This window comes from Diceros bicornis, chromosome 24 (genome assembly GCF_020826845.1).
Source record: "Diceros bicornis minor isolate mBicDic1 chromosome 24, mDicBic1.mat.cur, whole genome shotgun sequence".
Classification (NCBI taxonomy): Eukaryota; Metazoa; Chordata; class Mammalia; order Perissodactyla; family Rhinocerotidae; genus Diceros; species Diceros bicornis.
This window is the reverse complement of record NC_080763.1, coordinates 36740588-36765330: the sequence shown is the minus strand read 5'-3', so window position 1 is coordinate 36765330 and position 24743 is coordinate 36740588. Positions and strand designations below refer to the sequence as shown.

General features: G+C 42.9%; 1 protein-coding gene across 5 annotated transcripts in view; it reads left to right on the top strand.

Annotated features, from left to right (window-relative positions):
- TTC7B (tetratricopeptide repeat domain 7B) overlaps positions 1–24743 on the top strand; it is a 253328-nt gene that overhangs the window by 119039 nt on the left and 109546 nt on the right. For all 5 annotated transcript variants that reach the window (XM_058567546.1, XM_058567542.1, XM_058567543.1 and 2 more), the window contains exons 8-9: positions 3812–3875; positions 7746–7883. In XM_058567546.1, the coding sequence (XP_058423529.1) occupies positions 3812–3875; positions 7746–7883 (202 nt within the window). The remainder of the gene's footprint in view (positions 1–3811; positions 3876–7745; positions 7884–24743) is intronic.

Genomic DNA, 24743 nt, shown 5'->3' with positions numbered 1-24743 from the left:
TTATGATGGACATTTGAGTTGTTTCTCATTTGGGCCTGAAAGGAAGAGTGATGTCATGAACGTTCTTATACATGTTTCTTAGTGCATATATATGTGCATTTCAGTCAGGTATATTTTTCTTTTCATTGTGTTCCTCCTTGTAAAAAGCATTTGAGGTGACTTAGATAATTAAATGCATATTAGGCTAGATAATTAGCACAAAGTAAAGAAGGAGATTAAAAACCACTGTTGTGCCAGGAAGTGGATGATGAAGGGATTTATTGAAAGCTAGGAGTGCCGGCCATTGTGCTAAACTCCTTTGTAGGCCTAGGAGGAGAAAGTAATGATCATGGAGTGCTAAATATAGGGCTGAGCCTCTTGGTAGCCAAGGCAGAGGTTTTTGGTAAGGATGAGGATGCTATTTGAAGTATAAAGATGAAGGACGTTGAAAGGTCCTGACAACTACTTGATGGCAGAACCAAAGCTGTGTGAACGACCAGCTGCACCACCTCCTCTCCTCACCTCTGTTGTACACGGCCCACCTTTGAGTTGTTGTGGAGAGGCATGTCTTCTCACCAGGTACGTGGAAGCCCTTGTTCAAGGTGATATGCTGTGTGGGATTCACCCAATACCCTGCACAGCATAGCTCAGTGGACCTGGGCTGATCTGTGTGAAGGACCCTTCTTTCTTTGTCACGAGGAGATTTTGACGTTATGTGGGTTGACAAAAAAGGGAAGTCTTGTGAAGAGGCCTAGGTAATCCTCAGATTGGACCAGCTGATCCGTAATAAGCAAGAGGCACTCTTACTGTTTAATTTAAATCTTGTTTCTTTCTTGGTACACTGATCCTTCCACGCAAACCTGGGACTGACAGTATTTTCTGCCTTGGCGTGTTTAACAGACAGTGCGACTTGGGGTGGGGTGGGGCTGGGAATTCTTCAGCTCTTATCTGGCTGGCCCTGGTTCCGAGGATGTATTTCTCCAGGAATTTCCTGTTAGTGTCCCAGCCAGGCATATTAAAATTATAAAGGCACCATTATTGGGCTTTGGGGTGATGTTGTCGTTATTTACAGATCAACTTTCTCATGGGTTGGAGGTGCTTAAGGCCATCCTTGCACCTAAATACAGTCATGTGCCACATCACAACGTTTCGGTCAGCGACGGACCGCATATACAACCATAGTCCCCTAAGATTAGCACCATGTAGACTACGAGTGTAGTGGGCTATACCATCTAGGTCTGTGTAGGTACACTCTATGATGTTCACACAACAAAATCGCCTAATGATACATTTCTCAGAACGTATCTCCGTCGTTAAGCGACATGTGACTGTAGCATCTGCTTTGACTCCTGCATGGTGCCGTTGACCTTAAGACATCCGACTCGTCATTAGTTGTGTAACAGATGTCAGAAGAGATGAAATGCAGTTGGATAAAGTTGGATTAATTTCTTTTGTATGATTGTTTCCACCACGTACAGTAAAGTTTTTTACCTATCTGGGAAAAATTTTAAGAAAGAGCTATTAGCTGGGAGCCTTGGTAAGATCATAATTACTATTTGTAAGTGAAGATTCTTGCCCTGGCTCTGTATGTCTTCTGTAGAATCAGATAATGAATTGGTAAATTCATTCCAAGTAAGAAAATGAGCAATTTGCCTAAAGGTCAGCCAGTGAGTTGGTAACGTGGCTAGAATTAGAAAGCAGCCCTCCCATTCTTAGCCCAACAGCGCCGGGGCTGCCACCTCCCCCGCCAGCCCACCCGTCCAGTTCTTGGGGGCTTGTCCTCACTGCCTGCTGATCCTTGTTTTCTCCCTGTCCCTTTTTATCCCCCACCCTGCCCTTCAATCAACTTCTTCCGGGTCTAGGGCCCTAGTTTTCCAGCTCCACAGGGCTGAGTGGCACCCCTAGGTCTCCCCTTGAGGTTTTTGGGCCCCAAGAGGAAAATGTCACAAAAGGAAAATCTCTACAATTTTGACTGTTCACCCTGAGCTCCACACTTCCCTGAACAGGGAAGAGGCAAAGCGTGGCCAGAAATGGGTCTAGAGAATTCATAATGAAGGAGAGGGGAGCATTCCGGTGTGTAACTTTTCAGGCATTTCTCTTAAAACTGCCCTTTTCCCTTCCCCTCACATCTTTCTGCCAGCCCTGAGAGCTTTGCAGTGCTCCTGAGTACCCATCTTGCCTCGAAAGGAAGGATGGAGGAAGTGGAATTAGAATCAGTTAATGTGCTACTTGTTAGCAGCTCTGGTGAAAATAACACAACCCAGCATTTAAGGAAGCTGGATGGCTCAGATGGAATTTGGGGATTATCTATGGGCTGAATTGGCTGGTGTCAAGTCACAATTAGCATGGACTCTCTCTCTTTTCAATTAATCTGGACAATGCAGAACTGGCTAACCATGAAAAAAAAGTTATGTTACTGCTTTATTTGGAAGGTCCCAATTGCATGTAAGCACGAGCCAGATTATCAGGAAATGATTGCTGGATAGACACACACGCGTGCACACACACACGGGGTGCTCTTAATTCAGAGCCTGTAGGCTCTCTTTCTGAATTTAAGGGGAAAGAAGTGTTCCATCTTCTAAAAACCCAGATCACCGCAAACTGCCTCTTTTAAGGAAGTCACTAAAAATCCCAAATCTTGCTCCTCATTCACAGGTCAGCCATTCCATAAAATTTTAGCCCTGCAAGAACAATAGAACTATCTCCCAGGTGGTTTCCTTGCCTCTAGGGACGTCCAAGTTGTAAAAAGAGTACCAGGCACTGTGCTTTTTCTGTCTTGCCCTTAATGGCCCTTTGATACAATACAAAATTTGCCAGCATTTCAAAGAAAACAAGTATTTATAATGATTTGGAAAAAAAATTTTTTTTTCCCTTTTTTTTGGGAATCATCCCATCTCTTAAATGATTGTAATGTTACCCCTGGGAAGATGTAAATTTAGCCTTTATCTAGTCATCTCCAAAACATCCAGGAGTTGTTTTTTTAACCAAGTTCATTTTTATTACACTCTTCTTCCATTGCATGAAAAAGAGTTGAATTTGGCCCAATTGGTGATCACATTCAGAACTCTACTCAAAGGATTCTAGAACTTTAGAACAGGAAAAAAAAAAAATGCTAGAAGTCTTTAAAACTGCTCAAAGCACAACAAATAGGATCTAGCAAATGGAGAAGGGGTTTATGTTTGGGTTTTATTTTTCTCTAATCCTGAGCAATATTGAGTTTAAGAGCTTTTTCTTTTAATCCAAGAGGTTAACGTTCAGCCAAATTCCATAAAATAGATTAATAAGACAGCTCTTGCATGCCATCCCAGAATAAAATGTGTGTTTAAGTAAGATAGCTCACTAAATTCTTACAGTATTCTAGGAATTATTCAAACTCTAAAATTGCTTCCAATCTGTTTTTTTTCATCTAAATGACAATATAAGATATTCCAGCTAGCAAGTAAGGGGTAAGAAAAGTACTGTTTAGTGAAATATCTGCAATTTATGCCTCTATAATGGGTTTAGGAGAAAGCTTGTATGATTTAGATAATGTCAGTTTGTAGCAAATCTAAATTTCTGCCTCTGTAATAGGCATATATGTTATTTGGGCTTTTAACTTGGTTTTTACAGCTTTACTTCACCCTGCTGACTGTTATGAAAATGCATAGTTAAAATGTATAAATTCCATAGATTACCGTAGAAATTAGCAAATTAATTTGTGTCCAGATTATACTGTATTTTTCACGGGTTCTGTATAAAAATCTAGAAGCATTAGCATTCACTTCTGCTCATAGTCATGTATTTTGTGTTATTTTGAAATTGCGATATATCAAAGTTGATTTTCTTTATACAGCATTTTTTGTCCTCAAGAAAATACTGAAGAAGCCCTGTTGTTATTGCTGATTAGTGAGTCAATGGTAAGCAGAATGTGTTTTTACATTTCTTTCCCCTGTTCCTATAGTCCCTTTTTTGATATGCGACTCCACCAGCAAAAGGACTCTTTTTCAAGGGAAAAGAATACTTTCGAGGGGATACCTGGGTGGGAAAAAACAATAGAGGTTTAAAAAGAGAGATGTTTCTTAATTCTTGGACTGGCTAGAAATGGCCCTTGGTCGGCCGGGGGTGTGGAGCTTCTCTTCCCTTAGCAATTAGCAGGCATCTGAGTTCATTCGTTTATCCACCAAGTATTGATTGGACACTAACACAATTGTATACATGTAAACTATAGCTAAAATGACCACCAAGGGAACCTTAAAAGGGGAAGAAACCCCCAAAGGGTAGCCTTTGTGAGCCTTCTCCATTTGCCTTGGTGGGAGGGAGAATTTGAGGATAAATCACTTGTTGGATATATGAACCTCTGGTTTTTATAGCAGGAGCCTGGTGAAGCTGTCTCGTCCTCTTGCACAGGTCCTCTCCCCAGGCTCCCACCTGTTCTCCAGGCATTGCACAGTCCCAGGCCAGGAGAGCTCACTCCTGTTAACTGGCTCTGCTGTTGTGAGAGAGTTTTTGCCAGATCGTGAGATTCCTTTGAAATGTTTTCTTAGTGTTTGGCCAGGATATCAAATTTTAGGTCTAGAATTTCATCGCTCCTCATTTATTTGGTTTCTACTCTGCATATTACTAGGCATGAGGACCCTGGCTTGAAACTTTTGGAGTAATATGTGTGATAGCTGAGCACCTGAGCAGAATGGCAAGCTCCTGGAGCTTGAAAGGACCTAGGGGTCCTCACGTCCATTCACTCATTTTACAGATGAGGAACCTGAGGCCCAGAGCAGGCAAAATGGTTGCATCGTGCAGGGGTCTGTTGCTCTTTCTAGTAGATTGTGCTGCCTCCTCCCATCTCTCCCACCCCACCAGGCAGGCAGGAGGAGAAAAAGGAATCATAACTAAAGCAAGAGAAGATGTTTCCCTTCTTCCCCAAGCATACAGTTTAAACGGAGGTTTGAAATACACTCAGGTGAAAAAGACTTAGAAATGGAGCAGAAAAAGAATGTGCGGTGTGCTGAGTGCAGGAGGGATCAGAAGGGACTGGGATTAGTCAGGGAGGGTAGCTTTCTTGCCTTAATTTAAAGCTTTGGGTTTTTTTGTTCTGCAAAATGGCCCGGAGATGTTTACAAGAGCAAGACTGCTTGAGTTACCACTTCTTTTTATTCGGAAGCTCTTTGACATTATTGGCCTTACTTCCTCTGAAGGAAACAGGTTGCCCCCTTGGCTCGTCTTTCCTTGACTGTCAGCTGGTAGCTTAGGACGGTGTCATTTACATTCTCTACTCTGCTTTGGCACAATCAGGCAAGGCATATATGTGAGCAGGCTGGCACTTGCTGGCATTCTGTAACTGTTTACCGAATGAGCAAGTCGCACCGTGCTTCATCATCAGTTCGTTGATGGGGCCCAGGCCATGTTGGCCTCCCAGCTAACATGCCCTCATTCTAAGCTGGACTCGTAGCAACTTGGCGGTTAGCTTCCTTTGGGCAAACTTCGTTGGTTACATTGTAAAAGTTCTGAAAGCATGATGACCACACATTTTAGATTTCTTGGACAATTCTATTTGAAAATATTGTGTTCCATTGTCAGATCATGTGTTCCAGGTTAGAATTTAGAAAACATGGCCACATCTCTAAAATGCTTGCTCTAAGTTTAGATGTCTTGGGAATGATGTCTCCAACTCTCCTGCTCCTTAATTGAAGTGATAGCGACTAATAATACTCAGTTGAAATCCCTTTGAGACAGTCAGATTTGGCTCTGTGGTATTTAATTTCCGGAAAAATCTCTTCAGAGGATGGTGAAATCCAATGACATCATCAGTAAATATGAAGGACTAGGTTTCCAACCAAAATGATTATGCTCTCCCTGTAAATCATTCCATAATTATGTAGGTAGGAACCTAAATTAAGTTGCCTTTGGAAGCCTTTTTTCATGTCCCTTGAATCCTTGATTTTTCAGTTTTTAGACAGAAAATGAATGTGCTCAATATAAGAACCAAAATGAGAATTGCTGTGCTTTTTTTGGTGTCTGAGGAAATTGTATTCTTTGTTGGTTCTGACTTTAACTTAGAAACATAAATTTGTCCATAGTCTCTCCACCTACCAGAACTTATTTGGAATTATACTCCTTTCTCACCTCAAATCAAATTAGCTCTCCCCAGGAGAAAGGGGTTATCAGAACTATATTTGCACAACTACCACTGAGAGAGTGTTCTGGAATATTTATGTTTTGTGGATCTCTTTGAGGTTCTACATTCTACCTTTTTAATCAAAAGACACTGATAGACTTTCTCCAAAAATTAAAAAAAGAATGCATTTGGTATAACTTGAAAATCTCTCTGAAATAGTATTCTTAAATAGTTTTGTTTTCTTCTCTTCTAGGCATTGGTCTCAATATGAAACATTTATAGCAAATAAATAAAATGGGACCACTTATAGCAGTCCCTATTTGCCTCAGATCTTCTTTTGTTGGCTCAAAATCATTCCTAACAAGAAAAACTTAGAATGAAATCTTCAAAAGCAGGCTTGTTTCCATAAGAGATGACTCACTTTGTAGGAAGTGGCCTGTCTTATATATTCTTATTTGTCTTTGACATTTAAGAGCAAGGAGTTTTAAAGTGAGTAAGTACTGATGGGTGGCTAAATGTAAATGCCTTGGACTCACACACAAAAAGAGAGCATTTTGTCTCATTAGTGAGAGAGAAGGTGTGTGCGTGGCCTTTCCGAATGTCAGGCTGGAAGGTAAACATCAGCCTGGACAAGAGCCCGATACCTCATGTACCACTTTCACCGGGAAAGCTGAGGGGCCCTGTCTGTGTTCCTAGGGATAGATAGATCTGGGGCTTCTGTTAATTAGCAGGGGAAAAAAGACAGGCAAATTCTTAACTGTATTGATTCTGAACTCCTAGTAGGGAAAAAAGGAAAATGAGCCAGCAGTTAGAGTCTCTAATACATGTGATATGTCTTGAGGAATCTGTAGAGAAATTAAATTTCAAAAGTAATGAAAACAAGGTGCTGTAAAGAGCATTTGATTTCTAGATAGATGAGATTAATAAGCTTGAATGTCCCTGCTGTATTTCTGTGCTAAGCAGCGGAGATGTGAAATAGGCACTGTGTTCCCTTAAGTCCTCTGTGGTAATATCTTTTAAAACAAAAATCTGTTTGCTTCTTGCTTTCTCTTATGCATCTGTTTTATGCTTCCCTAAACAAGACTGAATTAGTCTTTGTAGTCTGTTCCAGTGAAGATGTCATATAGGGATTTGAATGTTGCTTTGGTGATAGAGGAAAAGTGTGATATATCTCTGTAGGACTGAAGGAATTTGATGACACCATTTGGTGATGGGAAGTGTGGGGCTGGGACTTTTCTCCCGCTCTTTAATGTAGAGCAGAAGCAGGATCCACAAGTAAGGCGCAGCAGGGCCTCACTTGGTGGATGATTCTGCTGCCCCAGAGCACAGCTGTGTCTGCGGCGAGGTTGTCTGTGAACCTGAGCCCAGGAAAAATCACCCTGCCTTTCATCAGCTCCTAAAGCTTCCTCCAGACGCCTGCTGACAGGTACACGTGTCCTCTAGGATCACACCTCCAGGCCTTCAGTGTTGGTGTAATACCGTGTACCATGTGCTGTGGTGCTCTGGGGATTTTGAATAAATGTCCTGAGGTGACAAGCCCCTTACTCATTCCTGCCCTTGTCTCTGGACCCCCCAGCAAGTAGTTAGGGGCAGGAGGCCCAAATGTCTTCTCTTCACAAAGTGTTAGCTATATGCATGGCTCATCGTCTTCTCCTGTCTTCCATGTTGTTTTCAGGCCAACCGGGATGCTGTGCTGAGCAGGATACCTGAGCACAAGAGTGACCGCCTCATCAGTTTGCAGAGCGCATCTGTGGTGTATGATTTACTGACCATTGCTCTTGGAAGAAGAGGCCAGTATGAGATGTTGTCGGAGGTACAGCTCTTGAGTCTGGTTGACTTTCAGGCAGTGAGAGGTGCTGGTGGTGGGAAGAGCTGTGGGACCTGGTCCTGGCCCCCGCTCTGTCACTAGCAGCCATGTGACCTTGGTTCCATCATTTAACTTTGGTTTCCTCCTCTGTAAAATGGGAACTGGGCTAAATGATTAGGTGGTGGAATTCACTGGCAGTCACTTGCTACCGGTGGTCCACAAACCCACTGGCTATGAGTTGTGTGAGGGAAGGCAAGCATTTCTCAAACAGTTTCTCTTTCCATGTAATTTCCACCATAACCAGCAATCTCCCATCTGTGATATTAATTTCATTATAAAACAGATTTTATTTTATTTAAAGTATCAATGCATAACTCCTGGTGAAATGGCAGCTTCAGGCGCAGTGTGTTGTCAGGAGAGCTGGTGTAGGCTTTCATGTAAAGTAAGCTCTGTCTTCATTTAGAGTCTGTTGCTCATTCGGAAGAGACCCCAGTTGATTACAGATCTTATGTGAGGTACTGTCATCTCATTCCCTCAGCTTCTAAGAAACATTTAGGATGGAAACTTGACTGTTTTATAGTTTTAGACGAATCTGGTTAATCTTGGGCCGTGGTACTGCGTTAGTGAGTTGTTGCCCAAAATACCGAATTCTACCATGGTAAGGGAGATAAATAAGTAACAAGATCATTTTATCTTTTCTTTAGTGGAGTAAAAAGAAAGAAAGAAAGAAAACAACTCATTTTGTTAAAATGAACTTTTCCATGTTATTTATCTTTCTTTTCTAAATTTATACACGTTGCAACAGTCTCTGGGCACGAGGACAGGGAATGAAATACAGTAACAGATTGGCTGAAATCAGATAAGCGCCCGGCTCACCCTCTAGCCTGCGGTGCATCGCCACATTAGGCAGGAGCCTTGGAGAACAGATGAACCTGCGTGGCTTGGATCTTTTTTTAGTCTTTGGTTTGGTGACTATACAGGGCAATGGTTACTCAGTCTTCAAAAAAAGCCCCTCACAATCCGGCTAGATAAAGCCGTGTGTCCAGATGTTCCTGTCACACACAGTTCACCCCCTGGGACTCTGCCCAAGCTTGGGATTGGCCCAGATTCTTCACCACCCTGGGTGCTTTGATTTCCTGGGACCCTCTTCTCCTGGCCAGCTTAATTCCTGTCTACTGCGTCCGCCATGGAGCCCCTCTGTGGGGACAGTGCCGCTCAGCTCAGTTGAGTTCTTTTTAAGATGAAATTTTTTCCTCCAAACAAACCACTAAACATCTCTCTGGGTCCAGGGTTGAGTGTGGTTTTCATGTCTGCTTTCATCCCGTCATATAGCAATATGGCCTTTCCACAGCTTGAAATTCGCCTACGTCTGAAACAGGTGTGAGGAGCTTGAGGCGGCTGGTTTGGTTGACAGGCTGCATGGCCCCTGCCCACAGACTTCTCATCGTGCCGTGAATGTCCCTGGGGGGACGGCTGTCACCCTAGCAGCGTTCCTTTGCAAGCCGGCAGCTCCCTGGCATGTGCCTCCTCCTGGCACAGAATACTGGGACCTTGTTTTCACCCAGATGACTTTCACCTTGATGTCATGTGTAGCTTCCATCTTGTGGTGATGACCTGATGCTGGAGTCTCTGGATAGTCTGGTTGATTGCCGGAGCCTTTGCAATTTAGAATTTCACTGCCCTGGTCACATTTAAAATGATGGAGACAGTGCCAGAGGTCGCCTTGAAGGTGGTGGAGTAGAAGGTGAGGAGAAAGGGAAATTTGTCACTGTATGTCCCTTGGAGCCTTTTGAATTTTGTACTATGTCTGTATTTTATCTAGTAAAAATATAAATCAATTGATAAAATATATAAAATGGAGGACATGCGTTTCTTCAACACATATACATGCAGTCCCCTGTTCTGTGGCAGGGGCTGTAATTAAGGCTGAGGATACAGCCATGAATGAGGCGCGGTCCCTGGCCAGGAGCGGCTCCCAGTCTGGAAGGCGACAGCCAAGCAGTGGGCAGTCTCCATCTTATGTGGCTGAGTCTGGGGAAGGGTCCATGCAGTGTCTGCATCCAGTCGTAAAGTATTTGAAGACTTGGCTTCAGCCTTTTTTGCTATTTCTGCTTAGTTTTGCAGGTGGAGCTTCCCCCAGCAAACATTTGACGGCCATGTTGTCTCAGATCATCTAACTAAAACTGGTGGTGTCACAGGAGAAAGGTGAAAGTACACGGCATCTCGAGGCAGCGGTTCTGTCTTTGGATAGCCTGGTTACAGCAGACGGGGGCTGGGTCCACCCTCGGCTGAGCAGTGACCTTCTCTCCCTTGGTTTCAGGCCATGTCTTAGAGTGTCCTGCGTCCCTCATTTGCTGGGGTTTTCTTTACTTCTCATCTGCCCTTCCATTTTCTTGGGACCTTAGGTTAAACGGCTAACTGGATTTTTTTTTTTTTCCTGAGGAAGATCAGCCCTGAGCTAACATCCGTGCTAATCCTCCTCTTTTTTTGCGGAGGAAGACCGGCTCTGAGCTAACATCTATTGCCAATCTTCCTCCTTTTTTTCCCCCAAAGCCTCAGTAGATAGTTGTATGTCATAGTTGCACATCCTTCTAGTTGCTGTATGTGGGTCGCGGCCCCGGCATGGCCGGAGAGGCGGTGCGTCGGTGTGCGCCCGGGATCCGAACGCGGGCCGCCAGTAGTGGAGCACGCACACTTAACCGCTAGGCCACTGGGCCGGCCCACTGGATTTGTTTTTAATTGAGGTAAATTCATCTAACATAACCATTTTAAAGTGTGCAATTCAGTGGCATTTAGTACATTCACACTGTTGTGCAACCATCACCTCTATCTAATTCCAAAACATTTTCATCACCCTAAAAGGAAACCATGGCCCCATTAAGCAGTTATTCCCCATTCCGCCTTCCCCCAGTCCCTGTCAGCTGCTAATCTGCTTTCTGATTCTATGGATTTATATATTTGGGGTATTTCATATAAATGGAATCATCCAATAGTGACCTTTTGTGTCTGGCATCTTTCACTTAGCATAATGTTTTCAAGGTTATCCATGCTGTAGCAAGTATCAGTACTTCATTCCTTTTTATGGCTGAATAACATTCTGTTGTATGGATATGGCACAATTTATTTATCCATGCATCAGTTGGTGAGCATTTGGCTATGGAGAATGGTGCTGGGGGCGGTGGGTAACTGCATTTTAAACTCCGTTGTTACTTCTTTGGGCCTACGAATGTTAGTGATTACCATTGTTGTCATTCATCGTGGTAGTACATTATATTTCCCTGTCTTCATCTCCTGCATCGTCCTCACAGTGACCTTTCTAGAACACAGGAATGGGCATGCCACCCTTCTGTTTAGAAATGTTTGATGGCTCTTCCCCTTCTCCCTTCTTTTTCTCTCTTTTTATGTTATTTTGTTTTCTTTTTCCTCCAATAATGAAATTGACTTCATTGTTGATCTTTCTGCCATACGCACCGGCCCTGCAGGCTCCTTGAAGAATCAAACACTACATACAAATAGGGAAAAGAAAATAAAAGTCACTTAGAATCCCGCTTTGCTGAGATAGTTGACTACCCATTGACATTTGGAGACCATCTCTTCATGTATCTCTTTATGAATAAATGCATGTACATTTATGTAAGTTTCAAGGAATAGGGTCATATCATACCTGTTTTGTTGTGGATATTCCGAATCATTCTTCTTCCTTCCATTGGCATCCCACCCCATCCCTGCCTCCTCAGCTCCCCACCCCAGGTCAGCAACTAGTGCGTCCTGGGCACAGGCCTAGGGTCAGAGAGCTTGGGTTTGAGTTCTGGATCTGCCACATACCAATTGTGTGATCCTGGCTAGTCATTAACCTCTTATGCTTCAGTTTTTCCTTCTGTTAAATAGGGATAATAATCACACCTATCTCAGGTATTTGTGAGGGTCACTGACTAATCCATATAAAGTACTCAGAACAGAGCCCGGCACGTAGAGCTCATTCAGTGGCAGCTGTGCTCTTCCTACTGCTGTATGCACAGGGGAAGCTACAAAGTATACAAAAAGGTCTTTTGGCTTCCAGAAACTTCTAGTCTAGTCAGGGAGATCAAACAGAAACGCATGAAAAGATAACTAATTAGAGAAGACTGGATAGTGCAACATGTTAATTGCAGGTGGACAGACTAGGCCAGCTGCCTCAGAGCATGCAGGTTGGGGGCGCCAGGGAGAGATTATGAACAGCTGGTATATGCATGGGCTCTTCAAGGCCTGATAGGGATTAAAAAGTCTAAACGCAGAGGGACACCCTTTACCATCAGGATTGTGGCGGTGCGAGGGCATTGGACCTCAGGGTCCGGGAACCAAGGGCTTTCTGTCACGGAGGGGTGATAGGAGAGGACATTGAACACAAAGCGTGGGGCCTGAGTGTCAGAGCCAACGTTTCCGCACAGCCTGCTTGTGCCCCTTGCTGGTGTGATCCGGCCACATCACCCTTCGGCTGCTCTGTGAGCAGGTCCTCTGCCTCAGCGACTCTGCACAGACCTTCCCTTATACCGGGAGGAAGCTTTTACCAACGGAAGAGTCAACAACCACCAGGCTATGGTGAGAGAAGAGGTCTTACCTCCTTCTCACCCTCTCCTCGTACTTTCCTTGCTTCTCTTGTCCCGAACCAGCATCACTTCCACATCAGGACACGGCATGTTTTCCTTCTTCTGACTCGTCTCCTCTGCTGACCTGGGCCCCTAGGCACTCCTGCACCCACAGGGGAAGGGTGGGGCCACCTCTGCCGGGCTTCCTAGCACGTCTGCTCGTCTTCTGTCCTCCTCTTATTGCCACTTTTGCGTGCGTTGTGCAGCGTTGTGTGGACCCAGCCTTTTTTTTTTTTTTGTGAGGAAGATCAGCCCTGAGCTAACATCCATGCTAATCCTCCTGTTTTTGCTGAGGAAGACCAGCTCTGAGCTAACATCTATTGCCAATCCTCCTCGTTTTCTTTGCCCCAAAGCCCCAGTAGATAGCTGTATGTCATAGTTGTACATCCTTCTAGTTGCTGTATGTGGGACACGGCCTCAGCATGGCTGGAGAAGCGGTGCGTCGGTGTGCACCCGGGATCCGAACCCGGGCCGCCAGTAGCGGAGCGCGCGCACTTCACCGCTAAGCCCTGGGGCCGGCCCGGACCCAGCCTTTTAAGAACTGTGCTTATAGGGGAAGCAGAGCGACCTGCACAAGAAAACTGTCTTCTCTCTGTCTCCTTCTTCAGCTGTGTTTATTCAGGATGAAGGGCTCCTCTCCCATCTCAAGGTTGGTGCCTTTGTGTATGCCCACATGCCTTTCTTTTTTTCAGGGCGCTGTTCAGCCAGATACTGGGCAAGGAGCATCGTGCAAAGGAAATACAAATCAAAGGTTTATCTCATCCTCATTTTGAGAGGTTTAAATATAAGTACAATGTCTACCATATCTCCAGTGCTATGAGTTTTCATGTTTTTAAAGACTAATTGTGAGCCCTGCTGAAAGATTTGTGTAGGAAGGAACACTTCTTTTTTTTTCCCCTTTAATTTAAACAGCAGCACTAGTTGGCATGACAACCCGCACTATTAAAAGTAAAGCAACAAGCCCGGCTTCCTCTGTTTTTTAGAATGAACCTAAGCTGCTAAGGAGGTTTGTTTCTTGAATTTGACTATTAATGGCTCCATTTTGATGGAACGTTATAGGGTCCTTTTTGAAGGGTGTATGTGTCCCCTCTACATAGAAATGGCAGCTTTAAAGACAGAAATGGTATTTTTTTGTCTTTCCTGTTGAACTCATATTCATTTGTTTATGGTAAGTCTCAACAACATTATAGTTCTGTGGGTAGAACTGTCTGGCTAGCGCTTGTACCAAAAGGACATTTACACATCCCTAACCCAAACACTTACTTAATCAGGGAGCATTGTGAAAAACACTTGTGCATCTAATTAAGTCTGCTTAACAGGCCACCGTTTGTTAGTTTACATTAGAGTTTGGTGTTTCCTGCAGCCCACTTGTACTGCAGAAGCCCAGCCTTGACCCAGGTGTCAGGGTCCCGAGAAGGCATCAGTGCGGCCTGACACAGATGGAGCCGCAGACTTCTGATAAATCAAGGCCCAGTGTTTGGTTCATGGTCAGTGCTGAATAAACCAATGCTGCAAAGTCAGTGTACATTCTCATCCTGCTCCCTTTTCTTTGGTTTTTTGAGGGTAAACCGTCCATGGATGTGCAATGAGTGTGTCTTCCACAGGCAGGCCCAAGGTTAAAGGTCATTTACCTGGGAAATAGGCAGCAGAAGAGGTGGGGCCAGCTTGGGGCAGAGCATTGGTACAGATGCCAACTCTGGACCAGCGTTAGGGGTCAGCCCAGTAGGGATCAACTCTGTCGTTTTTGCAGGACAGGCCTGTCCTGAAGAATCTTAGCCACTGACATGGCCACTGGTACCTACATTCCCACCATTATGGCAGCGTTTTTTGAATTAAGCATCATTGCTCTCTTCTTAAGGCCCTTGAAAAATTTTTTTAGCTTTTAATTTTTTAAGTGAAAAAGTTTTTTTTAGATATGCCATTGTAACCTTTCTAAAGTATACAATTCAGTGGCATTAATAGCATTCACAATGTTGTATAAACATCATAGCTATTTCCAAACTTTTCCATCACCCCAAACAGAAATACCCATCAAGCAGTAACTCCCCGTTCTGCCAACCCCCCTAACCTGGTAACCTCTAATCTGCTTTTTGTCTCCATGAATTTACCTGTTCTAGGTACATCATATAAATGGAATCATGCAATACTTGTTTTTTGTTTCTGGTTTGTTTCACTTAGCCTAATGTTTTCAAAGTTCAGCCATGTTGTATAATACATCTGATAGCACGTGTCAGAACTTCATTCCTTTTTATGGCCAAATAATTCCGTTGTGTATATGTGCCACATTTCATTTATCCATTCATCTACTGATGGACATGTGGATTGTTTTCACCTTTTGGCTATTGTGAATAATGCTGCAGTGCACATGGGCATACACATATCTGAGTTCCTGTTTTCAGTTCTTTTGGGTATATATCCAAGAGTAGAATTGCTGGTTCATATGGGTAATTCATTGTTTAGCTTTTTGAAGACTCACCGAACTGTTTTTCCTAGCAGCTGCACCATTTTACATTCCCAGCAACAAGGCACTGGGGTTCCATTTTCTCCACATCCTCACCAACACTTGTTATTTTTTGTTTTTTTGTTTATTGTAGTCATCCTAGTAGGTGTGAAGTGGTATTTCATTGTGGGTTTGATTTGCCTTTCCCTATTGGCTAATGAAGTTGAACATCTTTTCATGTGCTTATTGGCCATTTGTGTATCTTGTTTGGAGAAGTGTCTATTCAAGACCTTTGCCCATTTTTAAATTGGTTTATTTGTCTTTTGTTGTTGAGTTATAGTAGTTCTTTATTTATTGTGGATAAAAAACCCTTAACAGATATATGATTTGCAAATATCTCCTCCCATTCTCTAGGTTGTCTTTTCATTTTATGCCCTTTGATGCATTCAAGTTTTTAATTCTGATTAAGTCTAGTGTATTGAATTTTTCTTTTGTTGCTTATGCTTTTGGTGTCATATCTAAGACTCCATTGCCAAATCCAAGGTCATGAAAATTTACTCCTGTGTTTCCCTGTAAGAATTGTATGGTTTTCGCTCTTATATTTAGGTTGTTGATCCATTTTGAGTTAATTTTTGTGTACGGTATCAGGTAGGAGTCCAAGTTCATTCTTTTGCATGTGGAAATCCAGCTGTCTCAGCAGCATTTGTTGAGAGACTATTCTTTTCCCATTGAATGGACTTGGCACCCTTGTCGAAAATCAGTTGGCCATAGATGTGGGTTTATTTCTAGGATTTCAATTCTATTCCATTGCTCTATATATTTATCCTTATGCCAATACCACATTGTTTTGATTACTGTAGCTTTGTCATAAGCTTTGAAATCGAGAAGTGTGAGTCCTCCAGCTTTGCTCTTTTTCAAGATTCTTTTGCCTATTCAGGGTCTCTTGCAATTCCACAGGAATCTGAGGATTGGCTTTTCCATTTCTGCAGAAAAGACTTACAGTTTTTTGTTTTTTTTTTAACTTTTTTATTATAGAGAATTTTGAACATGTCCAAAACAGAGTAGTGTAATGAACACATTCACCCATCACTCAGCCCCACAACCACCAACCCATGGCCAATACTGACTGCCCCATCCATAATGCCATTCACCTCCCCTTCTCTTGTTACTGTGAAGCAAATCCCAGATTTTATTTTTTTTTTGCATTTTTTATTGATATCATAATAGTTTATAACATTGTGAGATTCCAGTTGTATATTATTATTTGTCAGTCACCATATAAATGTGCCCCTTCACCCCTTGTGCTCACTCCCCAACCCCCTGCCCCCTGGTAACCACCAAACTATTCTCTCTGTCTGTGTGTTAGTTTATATTCCACATATGAGAGAGGTCATACGGTGTTTGTCTTTCTATGTCTGGCTTATTTCACTTAACATAATACCCTCCAGGTCTATCCATATTGTTGCAAATGGGACAATTTTGTCATTTTTTTTATGGCTGAGTAGTATTCCATTGTATATATATACCACATCTTCTTTATCCGATCATCTGTTGATGGACACGGGTTGCTTCCACGTCTTGGCTATAGCGAATAATGCTGCAATGAAGATAGGGGTGCGTAAGCCTCTTTGGATTGTTGATTTCAAGTTCTTTGGATAAATACCCAGAAGTGGGATAGCCGGATCATAAGGTATTTCTATTTTTAATTTTTTGACGTATCTCCATACTGTTTTCCATAGAGGCTGCACCAGTTTGCAATCCCACCAGCAGTGAATGAGGGTTCCCTTTTCTCTACATCCTCTCCAACGTTTGTTATTTTTTGTCTTGGTGATTATAGCCATTCTCAAGGGTGGAAGGTGATATCTTAGTGTAGTTTTGATTTGCATTTCCCTGTTGATTAGTGATGTTGAACATCTTTTCATATGCCTATTGGCCATCTGTATATCTTCCTGGGAAAAATAAGACTGTTAGAGTTTTTTTTTTTTTTTTTTTGTGAGGAGATCAGCCCTGAGCTAACATCCGCCAATCCTTCTCTTTTTTTTGCTGAGGAAGACGGCCCTGGGCTAACATCTGTGCCCATCTTCCTCCACTCTATATGGGACGCCGCCACAGCATGGCTTACCAAGCAGTGCGTCTGTGCACGCCCGGGATCCGAACCAGCGAACCCCGGGCCGCCGCAGCGGAGCGCGCGCACCTAACCGCTTGCGCCACAGGGCCGGCCCCAAGACTGTTAGAGTTTTGATAGAGATATTGTTGAATCTGTAGATCACTTTGAATAGTATTGCCATCTTAACAATATCTCATGTTTTGATGTCACGTCTGAGTTTAAATCTCAGTTCTGCTACTTGAGCAGATCCCTTTACCTCTCTAAACCTTCTGTGGAGAATTCAGGTAATAATATGACCTCCAGGGTCATTGTGAGGATTAAAGAGATAATGTTTGCAAAGTGTGTGTTACTATTCTTAGCGGTGGTGTTGATAATCTGCTTTCTAACGTAAAAAACTCCTCTGTAATAACCCTGGCAGATGATCCTTAACTCTTAGTAGGGTCTTTCATTATTTAGTGAAAAAATAGCCTTGGAATCAGGCAGATCTGAGTTCTGGCTCTACCCTTTCCTAGCTGTGTGACTTTGGCAAAGGTGCTTAGCCACTCTGGATTTCTACCTCAGAGATTGTTATGAAGCTCAGTGAGACATTAGGTGTAAAATAGTCAGCACAGCTCTTGGTATGTAATACCTACCATTCCATTCCTCTCTGGTTATTAGCAAAGATTGATCTAAAATTTATCTCCTTGTGACTTTCACCTATTTTTGAAGACAGCTATTATATTGTCTTCTTCCTCTAGCATAAAGTGCCCCATTCCTTTAGTCTGGGGGTTGGATACTTTTCTATAAAGGGCCAAACACTAAATATTTTAGGTTTTGAGGACCAAGAGGCAAAATCAAAGATATTGTGTAGGTATAACAAGAGGAAACAAATTTCCGCAAGGTTTTTATGATGAAATTCAAAATATAATTAGTGAGTACAAGTTTTTGTAATACAGGTCCATTATTGAGAAGAATGGGATTGTTTTGGAAGATAACATTTTCTTAATTTGGGTTCAAAGTTAGTATTTCCTCTCATCAAATTGGTGGCAAATGTTCACGTATAAAATGATTCTTAACTTTTTGCTGCTGTAGAAATGGGCAGCAGGTCGGATTTGGCCCTTAGGCCATAATTTACCACCTCTATTTTTTTTTTTTTTAATTTTTTGTTTATTGCAGTAACATTGGTTTATAACATTGCAAAAATTTCAGGTGTACATCATTGTACTTCTATTTCTGCATGGACTACATCATGTTCACCACCAAAATACTAATTACAACCCATCACCACACACATGTACCGAATTATCCCTTTCACCCTCCTCCCTCCCCCCTTCCCCTCTCGTAACCACCAATCCAATCTCTGTCCCTATGTGTTTGTTTATTGTTGTTATTATCTACTACTTAATGAAGGAAATCATACGGTATTTGGCCTTCTCCCTCTGACTTATTTCACTTTGCATTATACCCTCAATGTCCATCCATGTTGTCACAAATGGCTGGATTTCGTCGTTTCTTATGGCTGAGTAGTATTCCATTGTGTATATATACCACAGCTTCTTTATCCATTCGTCCCTTGATGGGCACTTAGGTTGCTTCCAAGTCTTGGCTATTGTGAATAAGGCTGCAGTGAACACAAGGGTGCATGTACCTTTGCAAATTGGTGTTTTCAAGTTCTTTGGATAAATACCCAACAGTGGAATAGCATCTCAACAACAAAAAAACTACCAACCCAATTAAAAAATGGGCAAAAGACCTGAACAGACATTTCTCCAAAGAAGATATACAGATGGCCAACAGACACATGAAAAGATGTTCACAATCACTAACTATCAGGGAAATGCAAATCAAAACTACAATGAGATATCACCTCACGCCCGTCAGAATGGCTATAGTTAACAAGACGGGAAACAACATGTGTTGGAGAGGATGTGGAGAGAAGGGAACTCTCATACACTGCTGGTGGGAGTGCAAACTGGTGCAGCCACTATGGAAAACAGTATGGAGATTCCTCAAAAAAATCAACGATAGAACTACCATATGATCCAGCTATACCACCTCTATTTTAGTCTTTTCTGATATGGCATCATCTCCAGATCCTTTGTATTCACTGCACTCCTCACGGTGTTTTCTTGTTTGTCCATGGCCTCCATAAAGGCTGTCTGAAGGAATGCATCCTAACACGTGGTCTATGTTGATTCCTTCATTCAGGCATTCATTGAGCACCTATTTTGTGGAAGACACACCTCTGGACAGCACCCTGGACTCCTTTCTTCCCTCCTTTAGGTCTTGTGTGTATAAAGTGGCATCTGTGGTTGAAGGGTTAAAACCTGGTGCCCCAAGCCTGGGGAGATAGACTGAAAACAAAGACCAGAAGGTGAGAGGCCATTGAGGAGGGAAGAGGTAGAGGAATGAAATGCTCGGTTCTTGAATTCAGTGATTCATTTTGCAAGAACAACAAAGGGCAGAAACGTCAGCTAATGGCAGATGAAGCAGTATTTAAGTTGGACCCTGGAGACCCTTCACTCACTGTGCAAACTTGATCGAGTTGCTTCATATAGTTGAGCAGAGAGCATGCCGGAGGATGACATCCAGTGTTCAAATTCTGTAATGACGTCTATGACCTTTGAAAAACAACCCACTCTCTACTCCTCCCACCATGGCCGGGGGCAATGGTATCCTTTAATTTAAGCATTTGCCAAAGCAATAAAGCTTTGAGACTCCTCTGCTTAGAGCAGTATTGCTGTTTTAGGGCAAAAAGAGAAATGGGAGGCGACCACGGATGTGGAGTTTGCTTTATTTTATTTCCAATTTAAAGGGGAGAAGACTCTAGTAAGACTTGATAAACATCATCTATGTTTTCTCCAAACCTGTGCGTGGGAGGGGGTGTTATTTGTAGCTGAGAGTCCCAAAAGCGTGCCTTTTAGAAGCTTTTCCTGGACCCATACTCCTGCAGAGTAGATCTCACAAACTCCACTTTAATTTGTACTTTTATTTTTAGTTAATTAGAAATAAGGGCTCTTACTTGGGCAAGTCCTGTCTCCTCTCTGGGTCTTAGTTTCCACGTCTGAAAAGTAAGAATGGCATGAGATAATCTTGAAGGTCTCAACACGCTCTCTGGTTATGTCTTTTTGTGAGTCTAAGATAATGGTCCAAAATGTCTAAATTGCTTAGATAGTTTTTCATTGCTAAAAGTAAAGACATGAAATATTATCCATGTACCGTATTAAATTAAAAAAAATTGTTACACAACTGCAAGGAAATACATTTATTAACTGACTCATTAAGTATTATGATGTAGAAAAGAAAATCTTTCTAATCAATTGAAGGATCCATGTTAAAGAACTTTTAGGATAAGGCCAACCTGTCCACAAAGGTAAAGACAGTTCACTATGTTATTTGTTCTATTTTAATAGTGATAAGTTTTAGACTTAAGCTCCAGGCTAAATTTGAGGGGATCTGATTATTTTGTTCCTGCCCCCTCCCCCATGGGTTTTTGGATGCTGAATCTGAGTCTTGAATTCCAAAAATAGACTTTGGCTTTTCCTTGCTCGTGGTATTCTACAGCTGTCACTGCCATGCCCCCAGTTCGTGTAATTGGGCTTTGCGTACTAGGAAGGTAATTGCTAGATCCCCTTCTTATGCCAGAAGAGCTGCTCATTCCTGAGCCCCCTCAGAGATGGCTGGTGTATGAAAAGCCAAAATAGGAGACTGGAAAGGGTAAGCTCTTGCTACCAAAAGGAAATAACGTTTTTGCAAGTGACATTTTGACTACGACTCAAATGATTAGGATGCCATTCGAGTCCAATTATTGTTCTACCAAATATTCATGGTATTAAATGAATGTTATCTGGGATGTAGAGAGGTGGCAGTAGTATGATTACAGCGAATGGGCCTATCTTTCCTGGTAGAAATACTACGACAGCCAAATCCATCTTCTTTTCTGGTAAGGGAGATGGTTGAGAGATGTCACCTGCTGTTTTGTGTGGGTGACTCAGGGATCTGCAGATCTGGGTGGGACCCCATATCCCTCTCCCCAGGCTCACACTGCTCTCTTTCCGTTGGACACCGAAAGTGAAAAAGGGCCAGAATCTAGCTCTCTTCTCTCCCTTTCTACCCTGAGGCTCCTTTCTACTCTCCCTTTGCCATCCACTGGCACCCCTGCCCTTGTTCCCAGGGCTGCTCCTTCTCCCCTTCTTTCCTCCTTCAGATGGAACTTTGAGCCCCACAGAATCTGCTACTTCTCTGTTTCATAAAAGCAACGTCAGCAGTAACGTGTCTATAGCATGCACTCTTCGCCAGACACCCTTCTAAGCATTTTATGTGTAGCACTTCATTGAACCCCATAACAACCCTATGGCTGGTGAGTAAGGAGTTTGGATTGAGCGTAGGCAGTCGCCCGCAGAGCCAGTGCCTCCACCACGTGGCTGCCCTCCTCTTGGACTCATGCTGCGTCTACTTTTCGTTCCCAGCCATGCTGGGCCTGGGTGACTGAAGCAGCTTCTTATATAGCCCCCTCCCCCATGCACAAAACACCTATGTCTTCTTAAAAGTCCATTTCATCAGTACTTCTTTTAGACTGGAACCACTATTTAAAATATGAATGCTTTTATTTTATTTTATTTTATTTTATTTATAGTGTATATTCTGTTCCCAATCCCCCCACTCCATTAAAAGTGGAAATTTTTACTCTGTCACATACAGATATGATTAGGTGCTTAAAAGGGGTGGTCAAACCGAATTGGGGTGAGCCATATCCCATCTGAGGGGCAGAGGTTGTGGATAGCAAATGTCCCCGTGACAACCCAGGTTCCTTTTTTTCTTGGATGCATTCTTTGGGAGAGGGCCTCTTTTTGTGACGGAGTTATGTTGACCTGAGCTAAAAGGGATTTATATAATCTTGACGTTTACGGGAACATAGGGGAGGACATGTTATATATCAAGCAGTGTGCTTGGCATCAAGATTTCAGGAGCAGCTGGAACTGTCTGGGCACTTTTTCAGAGCCAGCGTGCTGTCACTGATGCCAAGAGCCATCAGCTGTGACACCAGAGCTCAAACGCCTCTGAATTGGGGTGAAGGGCTAATTTATAATTGTTGACTTGTATTGCCTAACTCTCTTTATAATACCCATGTGGCTTATTATGGGATGGGAGTTGTTATAGTTATGAGAAAGAGTTCCAAACTAGAGTAGTCTGTGGAAGATGCTGCAGTGTAGAGGAAACACATGAGTCGTATAAACTGACACCTTTGAGATGGGCTGGGACAGTGCATCCTCGGCCGCCATGGGGCTAGTGGTTATCACGAGATCTGTGAAGTTTCCTGAAAATGTCGCAAGCTGGAAAGGCCTCAGTCCTCCGTAGCCTCGGGTATCCCAAAGAGGCCATAGGAGCAAGGGCCCCGTTAGCAATAAAAAATATTGCTGAATCTTGGAAACTGTTCAGGGAACATGTGGCGTTTTTAGGGGCCTTTTATTTAGCTATACTTTGCTTTGTGCAGCAAGAGTGGGCCTGGAAAGTTAAGTGTGAGTGGCATGTCTGTAATTAAAGTCTCAGAGGCAGCAAGTGTTGTGGTTAAGAGCTGCGACTCTGGAACCAGACTGCCTGGATTCGGATCCTGGCTCCACCGCCGCTCACAGAGACCTTGCATAGTCACGGAACGTGTCTGTGCTGTGGTTTCCTCGTCTGTAAATGGAGGACCGTAATAATACCTGCTTGTACCTTATAGGGTTGTTAGGATGGCAAGCAAATGAGGCAGTTCTTGTAAAGCAATTAGAATAGCTCTTGGCTATATAGTCACTGTTATCCTGGAGCTTGTTGTCTTGGTCCTTTCGGGCTGTCTATAACAAAATACCACAAACTGAGTGGCTTATAAACAACAAACGTTTATTTCTCACAGTTGAGGAGGCTGAGAAGTCCAAGATCATGCCTCCAACAGGTTCACTGTTTGGTGAAGGCCCACTTCCAGGTTGCAGACTGCTGGCTTCTTCCTGTGTCCTCACAGGGTGGAAGGGGCAAGGGAGCTCTCCTCTTTTTTAAGGGAACTAATCCCATTCATGAGGGCCCCACCCTCAGGACCTAAGCTCCTCCCAAAGGCCCCACCTCCTAACACCATCACTTTGGGAATTAGGCTTCAATATATGAATTTAGGGGGGGACACACATTCAGTCCATACCACTTGTTAAGAAAATAAATAATAAACATATATTCTTGTCTGGTTCTGTAAAGTTGTGCACTATTTTCAAGGGTCTCAGATTGAATCCTGTCCAAAAATGAGGAAACATTTTGTAAAGTAAATAATTATTTCTGATATAATGTATTATAAATTTGAATTTTCATATATTAAATGTGGATAAAGTGATAGATATTATGCAATTTTCTTTCTTAATATAAGAATGTTAAATTTAAAAAAATAGGTAATAGCTAACCTTGATTTAGCACTTACTAGCCTATATCTAAGATACTGTTCTTGTTGCTTATATATATTAACTAACTTAATCTTCCTGATAACTCTCTACATTAATTACTGTTATATTTCCCATTTTACAGTGAGGAATCTGGGTATGGAGAGGTTAATTAGCTTGCCCAAATTCACACCCTTAATCTGTGGTGGTGCCTAGATTCTTTATTTCTAGCTACTGTTCAGGTTGTGAATTCCCTATTCTGGAAAGTTCTCAGGCAGAAGGAGTACAACTACTTGTTGGGGGGTGGGAGGTAGGGGATGTTATAAGAGGCCTGAAGCCCCTTCAGGGCCTTGGTTGTAGGTAACAGAACCTGACGAGTTAACTCAAGCAGAAAAGGCATTTATTGATGCCTACTGCTCACAGGATCCACAGAAGGCTGAAGAACGGCCATGAGCAGAAATTAAGGAGGCGAGGCCCCTGCCCCAGTCCGGGAGGATCCAGTTGGCTCTGGAGGGCCTCCACCAACCATACTGCTACCGTGCCCCCAGGCCTGGCCCCTGGAAATAACATCCAATGGCTGCTCTCCCTGCCTCACTAGCTCCAGAGGCACTTCGCTGGCAGGAGCATCTGATTGGCCGTTCTAGGTCATGTGACACACCTATGGCTTCCCTCCTTCATTTGCACTTAGGCTTTCTTACTGGGAAGCAGAGAGGCTGCTTCCCTTCTAACTAGGGTACCCTACCCCCTAAAACAAAAAATCAGAAGCCAAAATGACAAATGTCCTCTCCTTTGGGGACTTAACTAGAAGCTTCCCAAGATGCTCCGAGTCTCCTCCACAAGGGCTGGTAGTTTCCTGTAGCATCTGGAATGGAGCTCGCTACCAATTGGGCTTCCAGTAAGTGTTTTTCACTGAGTATAATGAGTGTGTTAGCCTTTGGCACAAAAGAAAAGAAGGCTGCACACTTATTTATAGCATCCAGCTTTTTGATTTAGAACAGACTGTTTCAGCTGCTGAGCTCCTTTTGTTTATCAGGAAAACAGTTGATATTTATCATTTCTCTTAGCAAAAGAAGGAAGAAAAGCATTCAAACATTTGCATGTTTCTGTGTATGTATTTAAGTACTTAGTGGTTGTATTGCGGTGAATTAGTTGAGTAGAGCTCTTAGAACAAGCCTCATTTTTGATCATCATCTACCCTCTTCTCTCCACATCCCGGCTCCTTTGCCTAATTCCAGCCAATGTGATTATCCTTCTTGTTTCCTCCTTCTTCATCATCCCTCATCCACCTGCCCTAAATCAGTTTCTAAGTACTGTTGG